The sequence below is a fragment of the Tursiops truncatus genome, chromosome 8, assembly GCF_011762595.2.
Source record: "Tursiops truncatus isolate mTurTru1 chromosome 8, mTurTru1.mat.Y, whole genome shotgun sequence".
Taxonomy (NCBI): domain Eukaryota; kingdom Metazoa; phylum Chordata; class Mammalia; order Artiodactyla; family Delphinidae; genus Tursiops; species Tursiops truncatus.
The window spans coordinates 46,020,855-46,048,028 of NC_047041.1; the positions used below are offsets into that span (position 1 = coordinate 46,020,855).

The window sequence follows — 27,174 nt, forward strand, 5'->3', positions numbered from 1 at the left end:
AGTCTTCCAGAGATTCTGGAAGGTCAGTAATCTATACATAGGACCAAGTGTTACAAGATTGATTTTACTTTAATGAGAGATATAATGCCTTAAATAGTTAAGGGGGAAAAAAATGAAGCAGTGGAATCCCCTTTTCAAATAAAATCTTAAATAGAAGCTAGATACATATAACAGATGAAACTGGAGCTGCTGTGTTTTCCGGAACATGGAGAAAACTCTGCCTGCTCATCTTTTATTTCTGGTTTCCCCCTTATTCAGTTCATTTGAACTGTAAGAGTCTGTGGAAAGCAACATACAAACCACTACTCTAGAGCAGAAAATATGCATATGTCCAAGTGGGTTTTTTGTGTCTTACTAGCTACTGATTTTCTACTTTCTTAAGATGGAAATTAAGCACTTCTAGTGATAAGGTTTTAAGGCTTTCATTCCTTTTATGTAGAGAACAGTTTTTAGGCCTTTTATTTAAAGCTCATATTCTAAAGAGATTATGAAGGTAAGACTGAAATGGTAATTAAAGTATATAATTCAGTGGTGTTTTTGTAGTTTTGATTGCTGATGTATTTTGTTGGGTGGAGTCTGGTATATTTTCTTAAATATATAATGGGTGTATATAATACAAACTTCCAGTCTGGTGAGTGAGATAGACACTGTGTACATCTAATAGCTTTGAGCTGTACTTGGAGTAAGAATAATATGGGAGCACAAAGAGCTCAGGGAAGGTTTCAGAGATTGAGCCTTGAAGGATAAGAGAGATTTCTCCCATTATCGAGGATGGAGTAGAGTGGATTAGAGGGGACAATATTAACTAAAGAGCTGAAGAATGTGAGTATGTAACACCTTATAAAATGCACTAGTAGCTATGAGAATATCTGAGGGCAGTGATTTTTTTTTTTTCTATTTACTGATTTTTCTCCAGTGGCAAATTAGTAGGCACTCAAGAAATATTTGCTGAATAAATGAATTGGTGATTATGTTAAATCCAGTCACTTTCCTTTCCTTTCTTTCTTTCTTTTTTTTTTTTTTTTTTTGCTTGTTTTGGTATTATCTTTTTAAAGTAGCAGAGACCATCAACAACTAAAGTTGAATGTGTTAGATGAAGATGACCTAAAATAGAATGATAGAATGGACCTGCTTGTACAATGAGAAGCAAAAATTTGTAGACCTCACTGAGCCAGGCAATAGCTAAAACACAAATTTTTTTTTTAGTAATACTGATTAGATTTTTATGGTGCTGAAGTTTTCAAATCTCATGATTGTGATGAAACAAAATCTTAGAATGATTTAGGTATTCATTTTGGAAGTTTAGTTGAAAACATTCACATAATTGTTTTTTGTTAGGCCTTAAACTTTCGTATTGCCATTTCTTTCATTGTACTATGCAGTAATTTTCTCTGCTACTTATAAGGTTGGCACACATAAGTTATAGTTGTTCTAAGTCATATGCAGCTAAAGATTAGTAAGTATGAAAATAATTAAATTGATTAATGATTTAAGGAGTGGGGTTGTGGTTCCATAGGATGTTAAATTTGAGTTATGAGGTTATCAGGTAGTATAAGAAAACAGGCTTTTCAATTCCTGATAAATAAAAGATAGGAATATTGGTCAGAAGTAAAACAGAATTGTTGTTTTATTGAAATTCTAAGGGGGAAAAATTTTCTAAGCCACATATGACATAACTGACTTTAAAAATGTTAAGTATTAGATTTTAATGTCACTTAATTTACATCACTAAATTGAAGGTGGGATAACAAGACAATATGGCCATTGGATGAAATGAGTTGGTTTTCTAAGCTAATTGGGATTTTAATTATGAAACCGTTTTCTGTTTCTTTTCTTACAGGATATGATATGTCTACCTTTATTAGGCGGTATAGTAGATATCTAAATGAAAAAGCAGTTTCATACAGACAAGTTGCATTTGATTTCACAAAAGTGAAAAGAGGGTGAGTTAAGCTTGCTTTTTTTTGATATCTGATGTATTTTAATATTTTAAATATAAATCGTAGGCATTATTGATTATGCGTTATGGAATTTCAGGCCAGTTTTAAAAGGTGAACTTCATTTTTCTCTGAAGAAGTATATCAGATACTTTTTGCACTAGGATTTTCAAAGTTCTTTTGAATTTTATAACAGCTTTATTGAGACAATTCACACAACATAAAATTCACCCTTTTGAAGTGTATAATTAAGGGTTTTTAGTATATTTACAAAGTTGTGCAGCATCACCGCTATCTAATCCCAAAACATTTCATTGCTTCCCATTTTCCTCTTCCTCTAGACCCTGACAACGACAAATCTACTTTATATCTCTATGGATTTGTCCTGAACATTTTGTATAAGTGGAATCGTACAATATGTGGCCTTTTGTGTCTGACTTCTTTCATTCAGCATAATCAAGTTACAGCATCTTTGTTGTGGCATGCATCAGTACTTCATTCCTTTTTATGCCCAAGTAATATTCTATCATGTAGAGACACCACATGTATATACATGCCACATCTGGTTTTTTTTGTTTTTGTTTTTTTTTTTTTTTTTTTTTGAGGTATGCGGGCCTCTCACTGCTGCGGCCTGTCCCGCTGCGGAGCACAGGCTCCGGACGCGCAGGCCCAGCGGCCATGGCCCACGGGCCCAGCCGCTCCGCGGCATGTGGGATCCTCCCGGACCGGGGCACGAACCCGCGTCCCCTGCACCAGCAGGCGGACCCCCAGCCACTGTGCCACCAGGGAAGCCCCATACCACATCTTTATACATTCATCTGTCCTTGATGGACACTTAGGTTGCTTCCATGTCTTAGCTATTGTACATAGTGCTGCTGTGAACATTGGGGTTCATGTATCTTTTTGAATTAGAGTTTTGTCTGAATATATGCCCAGGATAGGATTGCTGGATCATACAGTAACTCCATTTTTCATTTTTTAAGGAACCTCCATACTGTTCTCCATAGTGGCTGCTCCAGTTTACATTCCCACCAGCAGTGAAGGAGGGTTCCTTTTTCTCCACACCCTCTCCAGCATTTATTGTTTGTAGACTTTAATGATGGGCGTTTTGACTGGTGTGAGGTGATACCTCATTGTAGTTTTGGTTTGCATTTTTCTAATAATTAGTGATATTGAGCATCTTTTCATGTGCCTGTTGGCCAGCTGTATGTCTTCTTTGGAGAAATGTCTATTTAGGCCTTTTGCCCTTTTTTAAAAAAATTATTTTTTTATTCTGCCCATTTTTGGATTTTATTTTTTAAATTTAATTAATTTACTTTTGGCTACATTGGGTCTTTGTTGCTGCACAAGGGTTTTCTCTAGTTGCGGCGAGTGTGGGGTACTCTTCATTGTGGTGCGTGGGCTTCTCATTGAGGTGGCTTCTCTTGTGGAGCATGGGCTCTAGGCACACAGGCTTCAATAGGTGCAGCACACTGGCTCAGTAGTTGCTGCACGCAGGCCCTCGAGCATGCGGGCTTCTGTAGTTGCTGTGTGTGGGCTCAGTAGTTGTGGTGCGGGCTCTAGGGCGTGCAGGCTCAGTAGTTGTGGTGCATAGGCTTAGTTGCTCCATGCATGTGGGATCTTCCCAGGACCAGGGGACAAAGCCGTGTCCCCTGCATTGGCAGGCAGCTTTTAACCACTGAGCCACCAGGGAAGTCCCGATTGAGTTTTCTTTTTTTGATGTTAAGCTGTATGAACTGTTTGTGTACTTTGGAAATTAATCCATTGTTGGTAGCATTGTGTGAAAATAATTTCTTCCAGTCCATAGGTGTCTTTGTTTTTGTTTATGGTTTCCTTTTCTGTGCAAAAGCTTTTAAATTTAATTAGGTCCATTTGTTTATTTTTGTTCTTATCTCTGTTACTGTAGGAGATGGATCCAAAAAAATATTGCTACAATGTATGTCAAAGAGTGTCCTGCCTGAGTTTTCTTCTAGGGGTTTTTATAGTATCTGGTCTTACATTTAGGTGCTTAATCCATTTTGAGCTTATTTTTGTATATGGTGTTAGAGAATGTTCTAATTTCTTTCTTTCCATGTAGCTGTCCAGTTTGCCCAGCATCACTTACTGAAGAGATTGTCTTTTCTCCATTGTGTCTTCTTGCATCCTTTGTCATAGATTAATTGACCATAAGTGCATGGGTTTATTTCTGGGCTTTCTATCCTGTTCTGTTGATCTATAGGTCTCTTTTTGTGCTGGTACCATACTGTTTTGATTACTGTAGCTTTGTTTTATAGTCTGAAGTCAGGGAGCATGATTCCTCCAGCTCCCTTCTTCTTTCTCAAAATTGTTTTGGCTATTTGGGATCTTTTGTGTTGCCATGCAAATTTAAAATTTTTTTGTTCTAATTCTGTGAAAAATGCCATTGGTAATTTGATAGGAATTGCACTGAATCCACAGATTGCTTTGGTTAGTAAGGTCATTTTAAGAATATTGATTCTTCCAATCCAAGAACACAGTAAATCTTTACATCTGTTTGCATCATCTTCAGTTTCTTTCATCAGTGTCTTATAGTTTTTGGAGTACAGGTCTTTTGCCTCCTTAGGTAGCAAACTGTTTTTCAAAGTAGTTGAACCATTTTACATTCCCACCAGCAATGTATACAAGTTCCAATTTCTCCACATTCTTGTCAATGCTTGTTATTTTCTGTCTTTGATTATAACCGTCCTAGTGGGTGTGGAGTGATGTATCGTGTTTTGGTTTGCATTTTCCTGATGGCTAATGATGTTGAGTGTCTTTTTATGTGCTTATTGGCCATTTGTATATCTTCTTTGGAAAAATGTCTGTTCAAGTCCTTGTTTTTTAATTGGGTTGTCCTTTTACTGTTGAATTGTAAGCGTTTTTTAATATATTCTGGACATCAGTTCCTTATCATATATATAATTTGCACATATTTTCTCACCTCCCGTGGCTTGTCTTCACTTTCTTAATGGTATCCTTTGAAAAACGTAAGTTTTTAATTTTGATGGATTCCAATTTATTTATTTATTTATTTTTCTTTGATTGTGTATACTTTTGGCATCATGTCTAAGAAAACATTGCTTAATCCAAGATCACAAAAATATACTCCTACCTTTTTTCTGTTTTGTAGTTTTAGCTCTTACATTTAGGTTTTGATCCACTTTGAATTAATTTTTGTATGTGGTATGAGGTATGGGTGTAAATTCATTCTTTTGTATGTGGATATTCTGTTATCCCAGCACCATTTGTTGAAGTCTTTTCTTTTCCCATTGAATGGTCTTGATGAAAATGGATTGATCATAAATGTAAAGGCTTATTTCTGGGCTCTCAATTCTATTCTGTTGATCTATGTCTGTCCTCATGCCAGTACCACACTTGTTTTGAAGAATGTTGCTTGGTAGTAAGTTTTGAAATTGAGAAGTGTGAGTTCTCTGGCTCTCTTCTTAATTTTCAAGATTGTTTTGGCTATTCTGTATCTCTTGCATTTTCGTATGAATTTTAGGATTAGCTTATCAATTTCTGCAGAAATGGTAGCTGGATTTTGATAAAGATTGCATTTAATCTTTAGATCAAATTGGGAAGCGTTAAGTGTCTTAACACATTGTTTCTAATCCATAAATACAGGATATCTTTCTGTTTATCTTGTGTAATTTCTTTCATTGCTGTTTTGCATTTAAGGTTCTTTTTAATCTTGAACGCAGAGGTTGAATTTATTTCTTGCTGTGCCCTAAATCACAGTCTTCTTGTCATAAGAACTAATCTCATGAATGATAGAATCAGTGTTTCTATACCTGATAAAAAGTCCGGTGTACAGGCTTTTTTTAGGATATATGATGAGTCCTCAGGAAAGAAGACATTCTTAAGGGGCATCGATGACCCTTGTAACTATGGAGGCCTGCCCTGAGGGGAATCTGGCTTCTGCGGAAATACTCTGAGTTTCTGAATTTCCCTGCTCTTTAAAGATCCCAAAGATCTGTGCAATTAATATGTTCCTTTAAATTGTTCTCTTGACATGTTAAATTACTAGACTAAAATGGAAATTTTAATACAAATGTAAAGTAACCTCTCAGTTATTCAAGAAGTTTTAAAGCTGAATTTAAATGTTTCTGTGTCACTGTTTCAAATTAATTGGGAGGTGATGAGTTTGGAACCTACCAAAACTGAATTCCACAGATTTTTGTTTCATATATTTAGGTACTTTGTAGGTGATTATGATAGAGGAGATCATATTAGAGGTCTGATTCTTAACCCTCAGTATTCTGTCCAGTAAACCACTTTCCAGCTGGGTTTATATTAATACTTCCCTGTAAAGCATGTTCAGTTAAAACTGATCAAGATATTTGTAGATTTCACATTTTTATATATATATATATATATATATATATATATATATATATACACACACACACACATATGTATATATTAAAATATTTATTTGGTTGTGCTGTATCATAGTTGCTGCTCACGGGTTCCTTAGTTGCGGCTCGCTGGCTCCTTAGTTGTGGCACACAGTCTCCTTTGTTGTGGCATGTGAACTGTTAGTTGTGACATGCATGTGGGATCTAGTTCACTGACCAGGCATCAAACCTGGGCCCCTGGCTTTGGGAGCGTGGAGTCTTAACCACTGCGCCACCAGGGAAGTCCCAGATTAATATATTTTAAAAATTGTAACTTCTTTTCTAATCTGAAGGGTCAGTTTCTCAATTGAGGAGTGTTGTTGCATTTTTATATTTAATAGAGCAAACTTTTATTACTTGGATGAGAACAGTTCTTGATTATACACAATGTAATTAGTACTGATTTAAAGGAAATTACTCTTATTTAATGCTAAGGAAAAGGAAAGTGAATCAAAGAGGACCTATGATTGAGTGGAATCAAGAGTAGCACAACATGTGTATGTATCTGGGTGTATAAAATACCCGGATACCTACACATACACATATATATCAGTATAAATAAGAAAGAAGAATATAGAACATAAGAGTATAAGATGAAGGTGTGAAATTTATTATATGATGGCAAAAACCTGAGTAGACTGTTTCAGTTTTGGAGAGGGTTTGTGTAGTATATAGCAAAGTTTTATTTACTAGGGTAACGAATTTTTATGTTTACAAAAGTAATAAACTATTACAAAAATTCAGGCAACATAGCATTCTCACTTAAAGAAACAATATTTTGGTGTATCTAATCAGTTTTCTGTGTGTAAATACGTGTATGAAGGGACACAGAAAATTACATAATCACATTATTTGAAGACTGCTTCCCTCCCCTAATATATATTTTAGGTATCTTCAATGTCTGTACACATAGAACCATCTCGTTCTTTTTTTTTTTTTTAAATTTTTTTTTTTATTTTGGCTGCGTTGGGTCTTCATTGCTGCACACGGGCTTTCTCTAGTTGTGGCAGACGGGGGCTGTCTTCGTTGCGGTGCGGGGCTTCTCACTGCAGTGGCTTCTCTTGTTGAGGAGCACGAGCTCTAGGCTGCATGGGCTTCAGTAGTTGTGGCTTGCGGGCTCTAGAGCACAGGCTCAGTAGTTGTGGCGTACGGGCTTAGTTGCTCTGTGGCATGTGGGATTTTCCCGAACCGGGGCTCAAGACCGTGTCCCCTGCATTGGCAGGTGGATTCTTAACTACTGTGCCACTAGGGAAATCCCCATCTCATTCTTTTGAATGGCTTTAGAATTATGTTCTAGATGTACATTTGATTTATTCCCTTTTTTAAAAATTTTATTTATTTTTGGCTGTGTTGGGTCTTCGTTTCTGTGCAGGGGCTTTCTCCAGGTGTGGCGAGCGGGGGCCACTCTTCATCGCGGTGCACGGGCCTCTCACTGTCGCGGCCTCTCCCATTGTGGAGCACAGGCTCCAGACGCGCAGGCTCAGTAGTTGTGGCTCACGTGCTTAGTTGCTCCATGGCATGTGGGATCTTCCCAGCACAGGGGTCGAACCCATGTCCCCTGCATTGGCAGGCAGATTCCCAACCACTGCGCCACCAGGGAAGCCCTATTCCCATTTTTTTTATCTTACAAAAGTAACACATTGACCATTCTTTTACATATGGTTGCATTTTTTTTAATGTAAGTAACATAATTATATGTTAGATGTATATACAAGTATTATTGTTTTAGAGAATAAGGGGGAATAACAAACTAGATTTGGGCTTACTCCCTAGGAATGGACATGCGGAATAAGGAACCTTTACACAGCATCAAAATGTATGTCAGGGCTTTCAACAAGAAAACTGTGGGCAGAAGGATTAATCAGCATAGTAGTTGTATGATTTACCAAAGGCCCACTCCTCATCTTGACACCTTATATGTGGATGCTGCTGTGGCCCTCATAGGGAGCCATTAGCGTTGGGCTTTGTTATAAATTAGCTTCCAGGGATCTGATCAGAGATCCCTGGAGAATATCCACTCTTCTGCCTAAAGAGGGCCAAACCATATGACTGGGCAGTTTTTTTTGGTTTGTTTTTGTTTTTAATTGGAATATAGTCGTTTTACAATGTTGTCTTAGTTTCTACTCTACAGTGAAGTGGGGTTCCTGTGCTATACAGCAGGTTCTTATTAGTTATCAGTTTTATACATATTAGTGTATATATGTCAATCCCAATCTCCCAATTCATCCCACCCTCCCTCACCCCCAGCTGCTTTCCTCCCTTGGTGTTCATACGTTTGTTCTCTACTTCTGTGTCTCTATTTCTGCCTTGCAAACTGGTTCATCTGTACAATTTTTCTAGATCCCACATACCTGCGTTAACATATGATATTTGTTTTTCTCTTTCTGACTTCACTCTGTATGACAGTCTCTAGGTCCATCCACGTCTCTACAAATGATCCAATTTTGTTCCTTTTTATGGCCAAGTAATATTCCATTGTATATATATATACTACATCTTCTTTATCCATTCGTCTGTTGATGGACATTTAGGTTGCTTCCATGACCTGGCTATTGTAAATAGTGCTACAATGAACACTGGGGTGCATGTGTCTTTTTTTTTTTTTTGCAGTATGTGGGCCTCTCACTGTTGTGGCTTCTCCCGTTGCAGAGCACAGGCTCCGGACGTGCAGGCTCAGCGGCTGTGGCTCACGGGCCTAGCTGCTCCGCGGCATGTGGGATCCTCCCTGATCAGGGCACGAACCCGTGTCCCCTGCATCGGCAGGCGGACCCTCAACCACTGCGCCACCAGAGAAGCCCCATGTGTCTTTTTGAATTACGGTTTTCTTGGTATATGCTCAGTAGTGGGATTGCTGGGTCATATGGTAGTTCTGTTTTTTTGTTTTTTAAGGAACCTCCATACTGTTCTCCATAGTGGCTGTATCAATTTACATTCCCACCAACAGGCAGGAGGGTTCCTTTTTCTCCACACCCTCTCTAGCATTTGTTTGTAGATTTTCTGATGATGCCCATTCTAACCAGTGTGAGGTGATGCCTCGCAGTTTTGATTTGCATTTCTCTAATAGTGATGTTGAGCAGCTTTTCATGTGCCTCTTGGCCATGTATGTCTTCTTTGGAGAAATGTCTGGTTTGATCTCCTGCGCATTTTTCGATTGGGTTGTTTGTTTTTCTGACATAGAGCTGCATGAGCTGTTTGTATATTTTGGAGATAATCCCTTGTCGGTTGCTTCATTTGCAAACATTTTTATCCGATTCTGTTGGTTGTCTTTTGGTTTTGTTTATGGTTTCCTTTGTGGTGAAAAAGCTTTTAATTTGTCGATTTTTGTTGTTACTTCTGTTACTCAACGAGGTGGATTAAAAATATTACTGCAATTAATGTCAGAGAGTGTTCCGCATATGTTTTACTCTAAGAGTTTTACAGTATCCGAATCCTTGCATCCTTGGGATAAATCCCACTTGATCATGGTTTATGATCCTTTTAATGTATTGTTGGATTCTGTTTGCTAGTATTTTGCTGAGGGTTTTTGCATCTATATTCATCAGTGATATTGGTCTGTAATTTTCTTTTTTTGTAGTGTCTTTCCCTGGTTTTGCTATCAGGGTGATGATGGCCTCATAGAAGGAGTTTGGGAGTGTTCCTTCCTCTGTAGTTTTTTGGAAGAGTTTGACAAGGATGGGTGTTAGTTCTTCTCTAAATGTTTGAACGAATTCACCTGTGAAGCCATCTGGTCCTGGACTTTAGTTTGTTGGAAGATTTATAATCACAGTTTCAATTTCATTACTTGTGATTGGTCAGTTCATATTTTCTATTTCTTCCTGGTTCAGTCTTAGAAGGTTATACCTTTCTAAGAATTTGTCCATTTCTTCCAGGTTGTCCATTTTATTGGCATGGAGTTGCTTATAGTAGTCTCTTAGGATGCTTTGTATTTCTGCGGTGTCTGTGGTAACTTCTCCTTTTTCATTTCCAATTTTATTGATTTGAGTCCTCTCCCTCTTTTTCTTGATGGGTCTGGCTAAAGGTTTATCAATTTTGTTTATCTTCTCGAAGAACCAACTTTTAGTTTTATTGATCTTTGCTATTGTTTTCTTTGTTTCTATTTCATTTATTTCTGCTCTGATCTTTATGATTTCTTTCCTTCTACTAACTTTGGGTTTTGTTTGTTCTTTCTCTGGTTTCTTTAGGTGTAAGTTTAGATTGTTTATTTGATAGTTCTCTTGTTTCTTGAGGTAGGATTATATTGCTATAAACTTCCCTCTTATAACTGCTTTTGCTGCATCCCATAGGTTTTGGATCGTCGTGTTTTCATTGTGATTTGTCTCTAGGTATTTTTTGATTTCTTCAGTGATCTCTTGGTTATTTAGTAATGTATTGTTTAGCCTCCATGTGGTTGTGTTTTTTACGGTTTTTTTCCTGTAATTTATTTCTGATCTCATAGCGTTGTGGTCGGAAAAGATGCTCGATACGATTTCAGTTTTCTTAAATTTACTGAGGCTTGATTTGTGACCCAAGATGTGATCTGTCCTGGAGAATGTTCTGTGTGCCCTTGAGAAGAAAGTGTAATCTGCTGTTTTCGGATGGACTGTCCTATAAATATCAATCAGTTCTGTCTGGTCTGTTGTGTCATTGAAAGCTTGTGTTTTCTTATTAATTTTCTGTCTGGATGATCTGTCCATTGGTATAAGTGAGGTGTTAAAATTCCCTGCTATTATTATGTTACTGTCAATTTCCTCTTTTAGAGCTGTTAGCAGTTGCCTGATGTAGTGAGGTGCTTCTTTGTTGGGTGCATATATATTTTTACTTGTTATATCTTATTGGCTTGATCCCTTGATCATTATATAGTGTCCTTCCTTGTCTCTTGTAACATTCTTTATTTTAAAGTCTATTTTATCTGATATGAGTATTGCTACTGCAGCTTTCTTTTGATTTCCATTTGCATGGAATATCTTTTTCCATTCCCTCAGTTTCAGTGTGTATGTGTCCCTAGGTCTGAAGTGGGTCTCTTGTAGACAGCGTATATATGGGTCTTGTTTTTTTTTTTTTTTTTTGCGGTACGCGGGCCTCTCACTGCTGTGGCCTCTCCCGTTGCGGAGCACAGGCTCCGGACGCGCAGGCTCAGCGGCCATGGCTCACAGGCTTAGCCGCTCTGCGGCATGCGGGATCCTCCCAGGCCGGGACACGAACCCGCGTCTCCTGCATCGGCAGGCGGACTCTCAACCACTGCGCCACCAGGGAAGCCCGTGGGTCTTGTTTTTGTATCCATTCAGCCAGTCTGTGTCTTTTGGCTGGAGCATTTAATCCATTCACATTTAAGGTAATTATCGATATATATGTCCCTATTACCATTTTCTTGTTTTGGGTTTGTTTTTGTAGGTCGTTTTCTTCTCTTGTGTTTCCCACTTAGAGAAGTTCCTTTAGCATTTGTTGTAGAGCTGGTTTGGTGGTGCTGAATTCTCTTAGCTTTTGCTTGTTTGTAAAGCTTTTGATTTCTCTGTTGAATCTAAATGAGATCATTGCTGGGTAGAGTATTCTTGGTTGTAGGTTCTTCCCTTCCATCACTGTAAATATGTCGTGCCACTCCCTTCTGGCTTGCAGAGTTTCTGCTGAGAAATCAGCTGTTGATCTTATGGGAGTTCCCTTGTATGTTGTCATTTTTCCCTTGTTGCTTTTAATAATTTTTCTTTGTCTTTAATTTTGTCAGTTTGATTATTATGTATCTCAGCGTGTTTCTGCTTGGGTTTATCCTGCCTGGAACTCTCTGTGCTTCCTGGACATGGATGCCTATTTCCCATGTTAAGGACGTTTTTGTCTATAATCTCTTCAAATGTTTTCTCAGGTCCTTTCTCTCTCTCTCCTTCTGGGACTCCTATAATGTGAATGTTGGTGCATTTAATGTTGTCCCAGCAGTCTCTTAGGCTGTCTTCATTTCTTTTCATTCCTTTTTCTTTATTCTGTTCTGTAGCAGTGATTTCCACCATTCTGTCTTCCAGGTCACTTATCCTTTCTTCTGCCTCAGTTATTCTACTGTTGATTCCTTCTAGTGTGTTTTTCATTTCAGTTATTTTATTGTTCATCTCTGTTTGTTTGCTCTTTAATTCTTCTAGGACTTTGTTAAACATTTCTTGCATTTTCTCGATCTTTGCCTTCATTCTTTTTCTGAGGTCCTGGATCATCTTCACTATCATTATTCTGAATTCTTTTTCTGGAAGGTTGCCTATCTCCACTTCATTTAGTTGTTTTTCTGGGCTTTTATCTTGTTCCTTCATCTGGGACATAGTCTTCTGCCTTTTCATTTTGTCTGTCTTTCTGTGATTGTGGTTTTCATTCTGCAGGCTGAGGGATTATAATTCTTCCGTCTGTCCTCTCTGGTTGCATTAAGTGAAGTTTCCTGTAGAATAAATTCTTAGAATTGACATTTATTAGAAAATATTAAGTATTTATTAAGTATCTAATAAATATTACCATTTATTAGAAAATATTAAGTTGCCCTGGATAAAAGTGGTACCAGATTACTGAGTTAATTACAGCTATAAATACCTCTTCCTCTGTTTTCTTCCCTCATCATGAAAATGTATCTCATTAGGTGTTCATTTTATGTTGGTTGATCAACTAATTTTTAAATGGTGATATTGAGCCTCTTTCTCTCTTTTTAAAAATGCCATTCATGCTTTGTTAATTGCTTTTCAGTGTCCTTTGCCCACTTCTCTGTTGGGCTTTTACAATTCTTTTCTGTTGTCTTAAGACTAACTGGCTGTTTTGTCAGATAAATTTAGGTTTGATTTCTAGCTTCACTCCAGTTATATGAAAGATTTTAGTAGGATACTTCAGCCAGCTTAAGTTTTTTTTTTTGTTTTTTTTTTTTGCTGTACACGGGCCTCTCACTGTTGTGGCCTCTCCCGTTGCGGAGCACACGCTCCGGATGCGCAGACTCAGTGGCCATGGCTCACGGGCCCAGCCGCTCCGTGGCATGTGGGATCTTCCCGGACTGGGGCACGAACCCACGTCCCCTGCATTGGCAGGTGGACTCTCAACCACTGCGCCACCAGGGAAGCCCCCCCTTAAGTTTTAAAAAATAATTTTATTTTGAAATAATTTCACTTCCTGAAATGCTGCAAGGATAATACAGATAACTCCTATACACTTTAGTCAGATTTACCAGCCTTTAACATTTTGTCACATTTGTTTAATCATTCTTTGTGTATGTGTGTTTGTATACTTCTCTTTTTGATCCATTTGAAAGTGGATTACATACCTCATGCCTTTTTACATTGTATAGCTCTTAATACTTCAATGTCTATTTCCTAAGAACAAGTATCTTTTTTTTACATATCCATCAGTTTGCTAACTATTTCGGCATCATGCTACACAAACTTATGTTATTTGTACAGGACAGTGGGTTAGTTACATGGAGAAGACTGTTTGAGGCTGAAGGGTTAGGCATTAATGTGTTGGCATACATATAATCCAATTGTACCACAGTAGTCTGCTGTGGCACAACTTGGGAAGCCTTGACTTATGCTCCAAGTTATTTCATCTGTAAATATATTTTCATCTGTAGAATGGTGATGTTAATAGCACTTATCTATTAGGATTGTTATGAGAATTAAATGATATATTTTATGTAATGTTTATAGCACATGGCAAAGTAACAAATAAGCTTTTGGTTTTATTGGGAAAATAAACTGTCACAGGTTACAAATATTGCTCCTGGTTTTATTTTAGCAGTATTGAAACTTAAAAAAAATCTTATGTGTTAAAAATTGTTATCTTTATTTTATTTATTTATTTATTTTTGTGGTACGCGGGCCTCTCACTGTTGTGGCCTCTCCCGTTGTGGAGCACAGGCTCCGGACACGCAGGCTCAGCGGCCATGGCTCATGGGCCCAGCCGCTCCGCGGCATGTGGGATCTTCCCGGACCAGGGCACGAACCCGTGTCCCCTGCATCGGCAGGCGGACTCTCAACCACTGCACCACCAGGGAAGCCCATTATCTTTATTTTTATGGCTGTTGTTTTTTAAGCAAACTTGGAGCGGGGTTTTCTACCCCAAAGTGATCAACTAGGTATTTATGTTTTCATTGGATATTTTTATGGATCCAGTATTTTATATTTAAATCTTTAATTCATTTAGAATATATCTTGGTATTTAGAAATTGAGGTGGAGATAACTGTAATTTTTAATAGAAATATAGGATTTTCAAAATCAAAATGAATTATTACCCTTGTATGGTTAAATGACTTCTCACTTAAATATACTTCTTTTATCTAGCCCCTTATTCATTATTCTGGCAAATTCTTAGTCATTCTTCAAGAATTCACTCAAACATCATTTTTTTGAGGAAGCCTTATTTCTGTTAGATTTTATATGAGATTGTCCGTCCATGAAGACAATATAGTCTTACTCAGATTCATATCTTCAGGACTTTCCACAGTATCTAAACATAGTAAATATGTAATAGTTTTTGAAAAGATGACTAGGTGTTTCTAAATAGTACATTAAACGGTTCTATGAAAAATGGATCCAGTAAATTGCCTGTAGATTTATCTTTTTAGTTAGTTGTGTTAAAGATTGGTCCCTTCATTTTCTATTTGTTTAACATTCCATTTTTTGATAGTGTTAACTTACCATGTTTAATTATCTTGAATTCTAAATTAGTACGGTTCAAAGTAACAAGACATTGTTACATAACAAGCAAAAGAAAGAATATTAGAGGTATTGTCTGTGAGTAAGGATATGGATGATCATCCTTTAATTCACTGCTCTTATATTTGGGAAGCAAGTATCTGAATTATAATCTATTTAAGAAGTAATAAAAGCCTGTTTTCTACATAGAGTATGAACTGTCATACATTTGCTCTGAATCATATTTAAGCATTTGGGTTTGTGAGTTGAGTTTTTTGAAGTCTGATGTAAGCATGTGATAACTTAGGATTTTTCTTAATTGAAAAATTTAAAGTTCTCTGGGATGAAATGATGTGGCTAGTGAGAGAGGGAAGAATAAAAAAACATCCCCATAGTTTCTGGCCTAAGTCACTGGGGAGATGTTACCTTTTACTGGGAAGGTTTTTGGGAATGGTAGGGTAGGGTATAGTGATTAAAAATTAAGGATTTCGTTTTTGAAATATTAGTTTTTAGATGCCTGTAATTTTTATAAGTTAAAGTATCAATTAGGCAATTCAACAATACTAACTAGGAACTTTGAGATTTCTAGTCTGGGAATATAAATATATCAGTGGCAGTTTGGTAATTTCTGGCTTGGGAATGACAGTATTCTAAGGAATAAATACAGAATGAGAGGAGAGGGCCTAGAAACATCTTGAGATACACAGCATTTATTTTAGAGAATGAGTAGAGGATGAGGAGTCAATGAAAGAGACTAAAAAAGTGGTAGTGAAGTAGGCAGAAAACAAGGAGTGGGGGATATAGGGGATGCTAAGACAGAGTACAGAGTATTACAAGAATGAGGGAAACTTTTGAATGATGCTGAGAAGTCTAGTCAGGTAATGTTAGGCAAGTACCCATTGGAGAGGCAACATGGAGAGGCAAGAGTGGATCTTTACTGGAGTGAATTGAATAATGAATGAAAAGGAAGTGGCAATTCTTTTAAAAAGTGTGCTTGACTATGCAATAGAAGTGGTAGCTGAATGGGAATGTGGGGTTAGTGCAAGTGTGTGTGTGTTTGTGTTTAAAGTGTGGTTGTGTTTAAAGTGTGGTAGACTTTGCTTGCATGTTCATGGGAATGATACAGTTTAAAAGAGATTAATGATCTGCACTGTCCAATATGGTAGCTGTTTGCCACGTGTGGCTGTTTAAATTCACCTGAAATAAAATTAAAAATTCATTTCCTTAGTTCCATCAACCACATTTCAGGTGCTCAGTAGCCACGTGTGGCTGGTGGCTACCATACTGAATGGTGTAGGTGTAGAACATTTCTACCATTGCAGATAGTTCTGTTGGACACTGCTGTGTTAAAGAGAAAGAGGATCCAAAGATTGTGACAGAGTGGGATCCAAAGGACCTGTGTGATTGATATTTACATTTGATAGAAAGAAATAGACTTCCTCCGTTGTAATATGAGCAGATCAGATAAATATAGTTTTGGTGGCAAGATAATCAGACAATCTCTTTTTGTCATTTTCTATTTCTGAATGAAATATTTTGAGAGTTATGAGCTGAGAGTTTGTGTGTTGGATGTGGGGGAGGGGTGGAGAAGGACAGGTGGGAGAAGGTGGTTTGAAAGTACTCAGGGGAGGGATTCACTAGAGAGGCTAAGAGGACTGCTGGCAATGCTGAGTCCCCATTTGAGGCTGATGATCAAGAATTTGTAGTTTAACCAGTTTACCCAGTTTTATTTACTAGCACTCAGCTGCATGTGTACAGGCACGGAGAAGATAAATGTGTGTTCACCCAGGATTGTGAATTTGCCAGGTGACCGCAAGGGAATGAGAGGTGTAAGAGAGTTAGGGTATTAGCAAGGGAGTGATTATAATAATGACCTGTGGAATTATAAGCTAGATTAAAGAAGGAAAAATGAAAAGGGATCAATGTGGGTAGTGGTGGGGTTGATGCATTGAAGTTTATGATAAAGTCAAATAGTTTTTGCCATGGGACACTTGACCAAGGCAGCTGGAAAGTTAAAAGGTTATTGTCAGGATAAGGTGTCTGAATTTTGCCTTTTTCTTAAGTTGGGGGTAAGGGAGTAGGAGTGGGAGTAGGGATAATGTTGTTTCTTGGGGGGTGGGCAGTTAAGGTTAGGATCTGACTATGGGAATAGGGGTTGTAGTTAAGGGATTTTGCGATCAAGATGTTGGATTGGTTGTGCATGTTAAGATGTTGAAGTTAACTGAGAAAAACTGAGCCAGTATTCAAGTCTTCTGTGATGGAGGGGAAGTGACCAGGAGATCAAAAATTACTTCAGCAAGGAGAGGGAGGAAGAACTAAAAGGGGACTAACAGTGACTGATAAAACGAGAGTGTGATGTGTATGAGAATAAAGAAAGGGTTACAAAGAGGGAGTGGCGTCCTTATCCCAAACTCCAGTCAATGTAGTTTAATACCTGAGAGGATATAGGTGTCGGTGGGTTAACACATCTTATGTGGGAGAGTTGTTGGACTAAAGCTGGTCAATAGCTGCCTATGTAAGGCAGTCCAGTGTTTGTTCTTTAAACTCTTGTTTTGTCCTGCAAAGCACTGTTTTTGCTTTTCATAGCTTAATTGTTTTTCTGGTATCTGGAGTTGTGGTTGAAGGGGTAGCTTAAGGTAGAACAGCTGTTTATAAGTATGGATCATTTGTAAATAGGGAAAGCCTGTATATTTTTTGAAAGGGTCTTGTTCCTCTGCCAAAAGATTATGAAAAGCACTGTTTTGGAGTCTCATACACCTGGGTTTACATACTGACCCTAAAATGAATTTGTTTTCTGAACTTAGATAGTCATAACCTCCCTGAACCTAAAATTTCATGTCTATAAAATGGGACAAGACTGTCCAGAGGATTTTTGTGAGGATTTTAAAAACATACATCAGGCCCTTAATATGGAGCCTGATATATAATAAACACTTAGTGTTAGTTCTGCACCTTAACCCCAGTACCTCTTATATAGTGTTTTTGTTGTCAGTTTTGTAAAATTCTAGTTTATTTGGTACTGCTGATATTTCTCTATTTTTAGAAATATCTAAAGAAATATTTAAAGAAATCTTTTTGGAAATATTTAACAGAACATTTTATTAAAAACCATTCCTCTTAATTATCACTTATTTTAATGGCCAGATTAGAATGACTTGGTAAAATTGTTCTTTATTTTATAATAAAATAATTTTATTTTGATTTGAGTCACAAATAAAGTACCTTAAGTAAAGTGGTGCTCACCAAGACTTGTGTTCAACTGCAGACTCCATTGTGTCCTATTTAGTGATTTGAGGGAAATGATTTTTTTAAATTTATAATTAAAAAAAAAATCTGTAAAACTGCCCTGTACACACATATGAGTGGTGTGAGGATCAGACGATTTTCTCATGTAAAAAGTATAGTATAAACTTGGCTATATAATGCAAGCTTTTATTTTTATGTCTCATGCTTTACATCTTCTTTTTAGTTATAAACGAGCCTTGATATTGGACATAACGGTGTTTCCTGTTTTTGTTTTCTCTATATGATTACTATTGATACTTGAGGTTTCAGGTTCAGTAATGACTTAAAAACATGCGATGGAGCTTACCTGGTGGCACGGTGGTTGAGAGTCCACCTGCCGATGCAGGGGACACGGGTTCGTGTCCTGGTCCAGGAAGATCCCACATGCCGCGGAGTGGCTGGGCCTGTGAGCCATGGCCGCTGAGCCTGCGCGTCCGGAGCCTGTGCTCCGCAACGGGAGAGGCCACAGCAGTGAGAGGCCCGCGTACCGCAAAAAAAAAAAAAAAACAAAAAACAAAAAAGTGATAAAAACATGCGATGTTTTGTAGCACCTTGTTCTCTGTTTAAATAGAGAATCAGATGGGAGTTCAAAATGTAGATTTAATAACAAACTCATTTTTTTTTTTTTTAAACAGGGCTGATGGAGTTATGAGAACAATGAACACAGAAAAACTCCTAAAAACTGTACCAATTATTCAAAATCAAATGGATGCCCTTCTTGATTTTAATGTAAGTTGATTGCATAAATGCTTTTATAATTTGAGATTTTAAAAATTATATCATTTTAATTGGTCAGAGTTTTTATTCTCAAGTTATCGTAGACTAATTTTTTCACACTAATATCCTATTTGCCTAAGGATTTTCTATAAATGTGGTCCCAAACCAGATTACTTTCCGTTTTTATAATTGTTTTAGATTTACTCTGATTTCTTTGGTGGTGCTTCTCTAACCCCCAAATTATAGGGTATATAAGCTAAAGAAAGTGATGGAGAGATGAAGAGATTGATGTGAAAATCTACTTTCTTTTGATAATGGTTTTTAGATATTAAAAATGTATAAAGATTTTCTTTATGATAAGCTAACTTAATATTTCACTTTTTGTCTGCATTGTAGAACTCAAAGCATGACAGTTATTGAGAAATAAAGGGAAGTTCAAATATACTTGTAACAACATGTTATATAGCTATTGCCCAAGGATGTTGTGTTCCCTGGGATTTTTGTTTTAATGACTGTTACTTGAACCAAATTGCCAGCTTTGTCATTTGTTTGTAATATGTTAGGTGTTAGCATTTACAAGTCTTTTCTTTTTTGGTTCATCTAGCTTAGAGACATTGTATTTTAGAGCTTGTAAGTGCAAGTTAGTGATTGGAACTGTGACAGTTTTATGCTGAAATTGATTTTCCTTTAATGGTATGCTATTAATTGGTAGTCTTAAGCTTCTGGAGGGTAGGGACCGGGTCTTCTTTTTCCCTGCTGTGTCTCCATTGTCAGTAGTGTGTGGCACATAGATAGTGTTCAGTAAACATTCAATAAATGAATCCTGAAGGTGCTTTATAGACTAGAACAGGTTCTCAAACCAGTATTTTTTTATAGGCTTGTGAACTGAGAACATTTTTAAATGGTTGCAAATAATACAAAGAATATTTTTAAATTTTTAAATAGTTGCAAATAATAAAAAAAAGAATATTTTTAACAGGTGAAAAGTATATGAAGTTTATTTTTCAGTGACCACAATTGTGTTTTTAGAACAGGCTCATTGGTTACATGTTGTCTGTGGCTGCTTTTTTTGATGTAATAACGGGATTGAGTAGTTGTGACAGAGACCATATGGCCTGCAAGTCTAAAATACTCACGATCAGGCCCTTTACAAAAAAGTTTGCTGGCCCCTAGTCTACATGACAGGGGATTAATGTAACTACTGAGCTTTATTTTGGTTTTTATAGAGAAAGGATTCAACCGTGAATTTTTTTTTTCACTTAATTTATTGTGGGTACCTTTATAAAATTGCATATTCTTTTCAGTGTCTATTATACTGCATTGTGTGTAACAACTTATATGATCCTCCTGTTGATAAATATTTAGGGTATTTTGGTTTTTTAATTCAGAAAATAAATGGAGAAAAAAAACAAGTGGGAGGGACACTACGTACTCTGTGTGTGTTAGATAATAGTGTATCTACACATTTATAAACCTACTTCTATAGGGTTAATGCCTAGAAAAAGAATTTGGTGGTTCAAGGACATAAACATTTAAATTTTTTTTTTTTAAGGAATACTAACTTTATTTATTTTGGCTGCATTGGGTCTTCATTGCTGCGCGGGGGCTTTCTGTAGTTGGGGCGAGCCGGGGCTACTCTTCGTCGTGGTTCACGGGCTTCTCTTGTTGCGGAGCACTGTCTCTAGGTGTGCGTGCTTCAGTAGTTGCCGAGTGTGGCCTCAGTAGTTGCAGCTCACAGGTTCAGTAGTTGTGGTGCCCGGGCTCAGTAGTTGTGGCACATGGGCTTAGTTGCTCTGCGGCATGTGGGATCTTCCTGGACCAGGGATCAAACCCATGTCGCCTGCATTGGCAGGTAGATTCTTAACCACTGCGCCACCAGGGAAGTCCCAGCATTTAAATTTTTAAGAAATTTAAATTTTGCCAACTTAACACTCCAAAAGGGTTGAGCTAGTCACTTGTCAAAAGGTGCCTGTTTTTCTTCATCCTTATCTGTATAGAATAATACCTTGGTTTTGATTATCTTGATACCTACTAGTCTGGTGCTCAAGAAAGGATAGTTCAGGAATTTAATTTGATTATTTTAATTTACTTGATCAATGAAGTTGAACTTCTTTTCACATGTTATTAGCTGTATGTATTTTTTATTTTGTGAATTGTCTTATAGAATTCTCTCTATGATGGAAGTCAACCTTGTCAGATATTCTGCAAATATTTACCAGTTGGTTGCTTACCATTCAGTTTTGTGCTTATATTTTTCTATACCTAACAAGGTAACTATCATGTACTTAGATATCTAAAAAGGAATTTAAGATAAATTTGGTTTATCCTTTTGATTCTTTCTTTAAGATAAAACTAAAGGTGTTTCTTGTATTTCTTGGTAAACAAATAAGTGCTTTTTTTGTTAAAGCATAATTCACTAATAATAATAAATATTGATCATTTATTTGTAAAGTACTGCATCAGGCTGTTTACACTCAGTATATCATTTAATTCTCCCAGTAACTGTGTGAGGTAGAAATATTATTATAACCATTATGAAGGTGAGCTTGTTTGTAATATTGGGAAAAGTTATATTTTTAAAATATATATATTCTGCCTAGCTTAACTCAGTGCCTTGGTGATTGTAGTAGCCATTTAATAAATATTTTTTGATTTATAAATATTCAGTAAATTCTTCATGACTCAGAGTGAACTTCTACCTAGAAATGGGCTTTATTTTGCAGTTAGAAGTATTTAATGTTGAATTGAACTTAAAAAACTTTTGAGATGTAGCCTAAGAATTTCAAGAGTTAAAGGGTACTTTTGTTCTCAATGACTTATTTCTGAACTAAATTGAATGTTGTAGGATTTGTGTTTGTAGCTTTTAAATAAATCTGAACTCTTTGATCAAGATTTTTGCACTATATGGCTATAACTGATTGCTAGAGGTAAATGTCTTCCTCTCATACACCTAAATGTTTGAATTCATTGTATTTTAATTTGAAGGAAGTAATTGTCATTTTAAAACAAAACATTAGCTAATCTTTCTTTTTGTTTTTCCAGGTTAATAGCAATGAACTTACAAATGGGGTAATAAATGCTGCCTTCATGCTCCTGTTCAAAGATGCCATTAGACTGTTTGCAGCGTACAATGAAGGAATTATTAACCTGCTGGGTAAGTATTTCTATAGTTAAATAACATTTTATTTCTTATCTTGTGTCATATAGTAAGTTGTTACTTAAAGCTGCCTAAAAATCCACTGAGATATAGTCATTCATTGTAACAATTCGGAGAAAAGAATTTTATATCTGATTACATATGCTAAGTGATTAAATACTTATACAACTAGAATGTTCAGCTAGATGAATTTTGTATTTTTTAGATATATCTTTTTTTCTATCAGTTTTATTATTTTTAGAAATACAAAAATTTCATAAAAATTAAGTTGGAATTTTCTGTCTCAGGAAAATCATTTCCTCACAATTTACTCCAAAATGAACTTTAACTGTAAAATTGGTATTTTAGTCTAAACTTAATTTTCAGATTGCTAATTATTTTAAAATAATTAAACACGCATTTTTAAGGATGCTTTTTACTTTTGAGGCATTTCAGGAATGTGGTGCTTTACTGTGTATTCAGTATATATGGAATGCAGTTAATTTCGCCTAGAGATGCTAGTTTTTTTAATGGGATTTGGTTGGAGTAGACAATTAACAGTCTGCCAAGTGTGCCAAAGTATCAAGTGTCAGATGTCAAATATTCCAATGTAATTGTTCTCCCTTTTCAGTACTTCTTTTTTTTTAGAATTTATTTAAATTTGTTTTTCATAGGCTGGCTTAACACAGACTCATTCAGGGATGCTTTAATCTATGGAGATAGGGAAATAAGGTTGTTGTTTTTTTTAACAAGTGAAAAATGGAAAGTTTTCTTTTCTACAAAGTTTTGGAAGGCATAGTCTCCCACCCTGTGATTGGTATAAATTAAGCTCTTTACTGCTGTTTATATATTAAGTTAAATTAGCTTTCCAAGTGACATTTGGACGTGGAAAAGTTGCCATCTTTCTTTCTTTCTTTCTTTTTTAATTATTTATTTTTGGCTGTGTTGGGTGTTTGTTGCTGCGTGTGGACTTTCTCTAGTTGCAGTGAGCGGGGGCTACTCTTCGTTGCGGTGCGCAGGCTTCTCGTTGCAGTGGCTTCTCTTGTTGAGGAGCATGGACAATAGGAGCGCGGGCTTCAGTAGTTGTGGCACATGGGCTCAGTACTTGTGGCTCACAGGCTTAGTTGCTCCGTGGCATGTGGGATTTACCTGGACCAGGAATCGAACCCATGTCTCCTGCATTGGCAGGCGGATTCTTAACCACTGTGCCACCAGGGAAGCCCCCATCTTTCTTTATCATTAGTAAGAATATTTGGAAATAGATGTTAGCACTGTTTTAAATGGAGTCAAATGTGATCTGTATTAACATGCAAGTATATATTTAGGGAATTGTGAGGGAAGAAATATTGTAGAACATACTAGTAATATGAGTAAAGTCATAATTTCTTAGTTTTTAGTATAACAGCATCTCTATTTTAATTTGCTTTAAATATCTAAGCTTATTTAACACTATTTTTTCTGTAGGGTGAATGTGTTCTCTGAGACATCAATATAATCTCTTTAGAGCTGTTTTAAATCTTTTTCCTTTTTGAGTGTTATATTTTGAAGTGAATAAAAGTATATTTACATCTACTTTTTGCAGAAAAATATTTCGATATGAAAAAGAACCAGTGCAAAGAAGGTCTTGACATCTATAAGAAGTTCCTGACTAGGATGACAAGAATCTCAGAGTTTCTCAAAGTTGCAGAGGTAAACTGTCTTTAAGTGACTGTATCTCTTAAGTTGCTTTTTTTGTCTTTAAGCGTGCATTTCAAAGAAATCAGTCTATATCCAAGTGAAAGAAGTGTCAAATATAGTAAGGTATATATTCAATTATATCACTATGCAATATTGAATTCTGTGCTATGGTATGAATATGATATAATATTGAATAAAAAATTTCCTGTATATTTAATTCAGTATTGAATACTGAAAAGTAATCTATTTTTAAATTGTTTATTTCTCTATAAAATCAAGTAGGTGGCAGTGCCTTTTTTTTTTTTTTTTTTTTTTTTTTGGCGGTACGTGGGCCTCTCACTGCTGTGGCCTCTCCCGTTGCGGAGCACAGGCTCCGGACGCGCAGGCTCAGCGGCCACGGCTCACGGGCCCAGCCGCTCCGCGGCATGTGGGATCTTCCCGGACCGGGGCACGAACCCGTGTCCCCTGCGTCGGCAGGCGGACTCTCAACCACTGCGCCACCAGGGAAGCCCGGCAGTGACTTTTATGTTTGGAATTGGCCATGTATTGTAGATTTATTCTATTCAATATGGTAGAGAATATTCTATGTTAGTGCAAGTCTCTTTTCTCCAGCGAGAGTTGCAGCTGGAGCCACATTGTTCAAAATGTTTTGTTCCCTTCAGAAGTGAATATAGTGCATTTATTGTTTGTCATTGATTATGAAAACCATGAACGTAGGTTATAGGATAATCTAATTTTACAAATCGGTTTAAAAAATAATTTTCTGCGACTGTCACAGAAGGTAGTTGTGGTAATGCTTGTGGGCATTATCTTGCTTGCACAGAGGCGGCACTTGAAGTGTTTTTGTTTGTTTTCCCTTTCTCTGCCCTCTATGCATTACCACCAGAGGTGTCTTGCTAGGATAATTCTAGAAGATGAATAGACTATATAACTGATTAATAATATCAAAGTAGTTAATCTGAAACTAGCAAGTTGGTGATTCTAGCTCTATTACCATAGTGATGTTTTATTCTGTAGCAGATGGAATAGGATAGAAAAGGATGACGAAACCTTTGAAGAAAATAGCTTTGTGGTGTTAATCAGCTATTTTGTGAAGTGTACTGAAATTTATTTTGGATTTAAAGTATCTCTCAAGGAGAAATCAATGGGTTTTTTTTCCCATTTCTTTAGGGTCAGTCACATACTAAAACCAGAAAAAGGTAGTGTTTATGCTATGATTCTAGCAAATTCCTTAAATAAAGTTTTAGTTTGTTGGCTTTTCCCTTTGGCTTCTTTTCTTTCATGAGGCGGTCTTTGGGCTAGCAATTTCATTATGAGACCTTAGTTCTTGGAGTAAAGACACAAATAACTGGGACTTCCCTGGTGACGCAGTGGTTAAGAGTATGCCTGCCAATGCAGGGGACATGGGTTTGATCCCTGGTCCGGGAAGATCCCACATGCTGCGGAGCAACTAAGCCCATGCGCCACAACTACTGAGCCTGTGCTCTAGAGCCCGTGAGCCACAACTACTGAGCCTGCGTGCCTAGAGCCCATGCTATGCAACAAGAGAAGCCACTGCAATGAGAAGCCCGCACACTGCAACGAAGGGTAGCCCTCGCTGCCCGCAATTAGAGAAAGCCCACGCGCAGCAACGAAGACACAGCGCAACCAAAATAAATAAAAATAAATAAAGTCAAAATGATACTTAAAAATGAAAAAAGACACAAGTAACCTTTTTAAATGTGTTTGAAGAGGACAAATATATCAATTAGCTCTTAAGATCTTAGTATGAATTATTTTATCAAATTTTCTACTGCTATCATTCTGGGACTGGCCCTTGAGAGGTTGAGAAAAGGAAGAGAGAATGATTAGAAAATGAAATATAGTCATATAGTCATGGGAGGGAAAAGAATTTTTAAATTTGGGTGTTGTAATAAATAGAAATGGTTCTTATCTTTTTTGCTAGAAATTACCTAGTACCTGAACATCATGAAAGTGTATGGGGATTGCTTTGTGGTGACAGTTATATCCTGGTTAAATATCACTTGGTATTTGTATAAAACCTGACCTGCTTGAGTGAACATAGGTTTTAAAAATTGTTATCTGTGGTGATTGCCAGGGAAAGCATACTATATGGAGAGAGAGTCATTGTCATTAGGTTTGTTCCTTTAACTTCTTCTTATGCCCCAGAGGACTTGTTCATGGTCAGCCTTTCTCATTCTTGGTGTAATGTTTTTGTCATAGAAGTGATGGATTTTTCAGATTGTGACAAGGTGGTTTATATAGGTGTTTAGAAGATGTGGAGATGGTAACTTAAGAGCCTTGTTGAATTTCCAACTCTTATTCCCCTCCTGTTAGAACTTGTAGAGCCATCAGACAACATCTGTGTCCTTGGAAGTACTGAATGATATCTGTGGGGATTAAATATTCTTCTAATTTTAAAGAATTCTTTCTAAAATATTGCTCATAGTACTAGTCATAAATGTCATTTTCTAAATTTTACTTATAAAACACCCTATTGTAATTTTATCTATTAAATACAATGCTTCTTCTTCTTACAGCAAGTTGGAATTGACAGAGGTGATATACCAGACCTTTCACAGGTAAGTATTGTTATAATACCAATCACTGCCTGCTATATTCTGCTAGGTATGAAGGGTACAAAGATGAATAATATGCAGCCTCTGCTGTCAAGGAGATCAGTGTAATTTTTCTTGACAGATTTTAACATTTTGATATATTGCTGACAATTGTTCTAACATTATTACAGTATAAAATGATCTTATACAGGATTTATTTTTCCTGTTTTAAACCTTCCACTTTGGCTCTTTGGCTCAGGTAAATATATTAAATGGGATAAACCTCAGAACATGATGTTGGGTTAAGAGAGCAGGCTTTGTCTAAGTTTGAGTCCTGGCTGTTCCACTAGCTGGCCCTGTGATTTGGAGAAGTTCTCTCTATGGTTCAGTTTCATCTCTAAAATGCAGATATTACAATACCCATTTCATTAGGTAGTTTGGAGGATTAAATGAGTTAATACCTAAAAAACAATTAGAGCATTAAGTACTCAATGTTAGCTATTATAATATTATTTTTATCATCATTATCTTCTAAAAATTTCTGGGAAGGAAACTTTAAACCTGAAGTTCTGGCCTTTTTTGGTGTTTGTGTACTGAGCATTAAGAATGAAAGTACCTGGCATAAACTATCCTTATGTATCAAGGTTCTTACTGTTTTTCTCTGTACTCACTTGTTCTAATTCATCCCTTTGATCACCAGGCTAAGAGTATGCACTAGATTTAGTTATGGATTGTATGTAAATAAAAAATTTCTGCATATGCCCACATGAGATAATTGATGTCATTAAGATTAAGCACATTACTGTAGGCTAAAAGTGAGAAGAGTCATTGTTTGAACAATAGTAGTATAA

General features: G+C 36.6%; 1 protein-coding gene across 12 annotated transcripts in view; it reads left to right on the forward strand.

Moving 5' to 3' along the window:
* PICALM (phosphatidylinositol binding clathrin assembly protein) overlaps nucleotides 1–27,174 on the forward strand; it is a 107,679-nt gene that overhangs the window by 37,469 nt on the left and 43,036 nt on the right. For 11 of the 12 annotated variants that reach the window (XM_019948686.3, XM_019948687.3, XM_019948688.3 and 8 more), the window contains 5 exons: nucleotides 1,841–1,943; nucleotides 18,871–18,964; nucleotides 21,995–22,106; nucleotides 23,671–23,777; nucleotides 26,306–26,347. In XM_019948686.3, the coding sequence (XP_019804245.1) occupies nucleotides 1,841–1,943; nucleotides 18,871–18,964; nucleotides 21,995–22,106; nucleotides 23,671–23,777; nucleotides 26,306–26,347 (458 nt within the window). The remainder of the gene's footprint in view (nucleotides 1–1,840; nucleotides 1,944–18,870; nucleotides 18,965–21,994; nucleotides 22,107–23,670; nucleotides 23,778–26,305; nucleotides 26,348–27,174) is intronic. The other variant, XM_073808340.1, reaches the window with a different exon arrangement.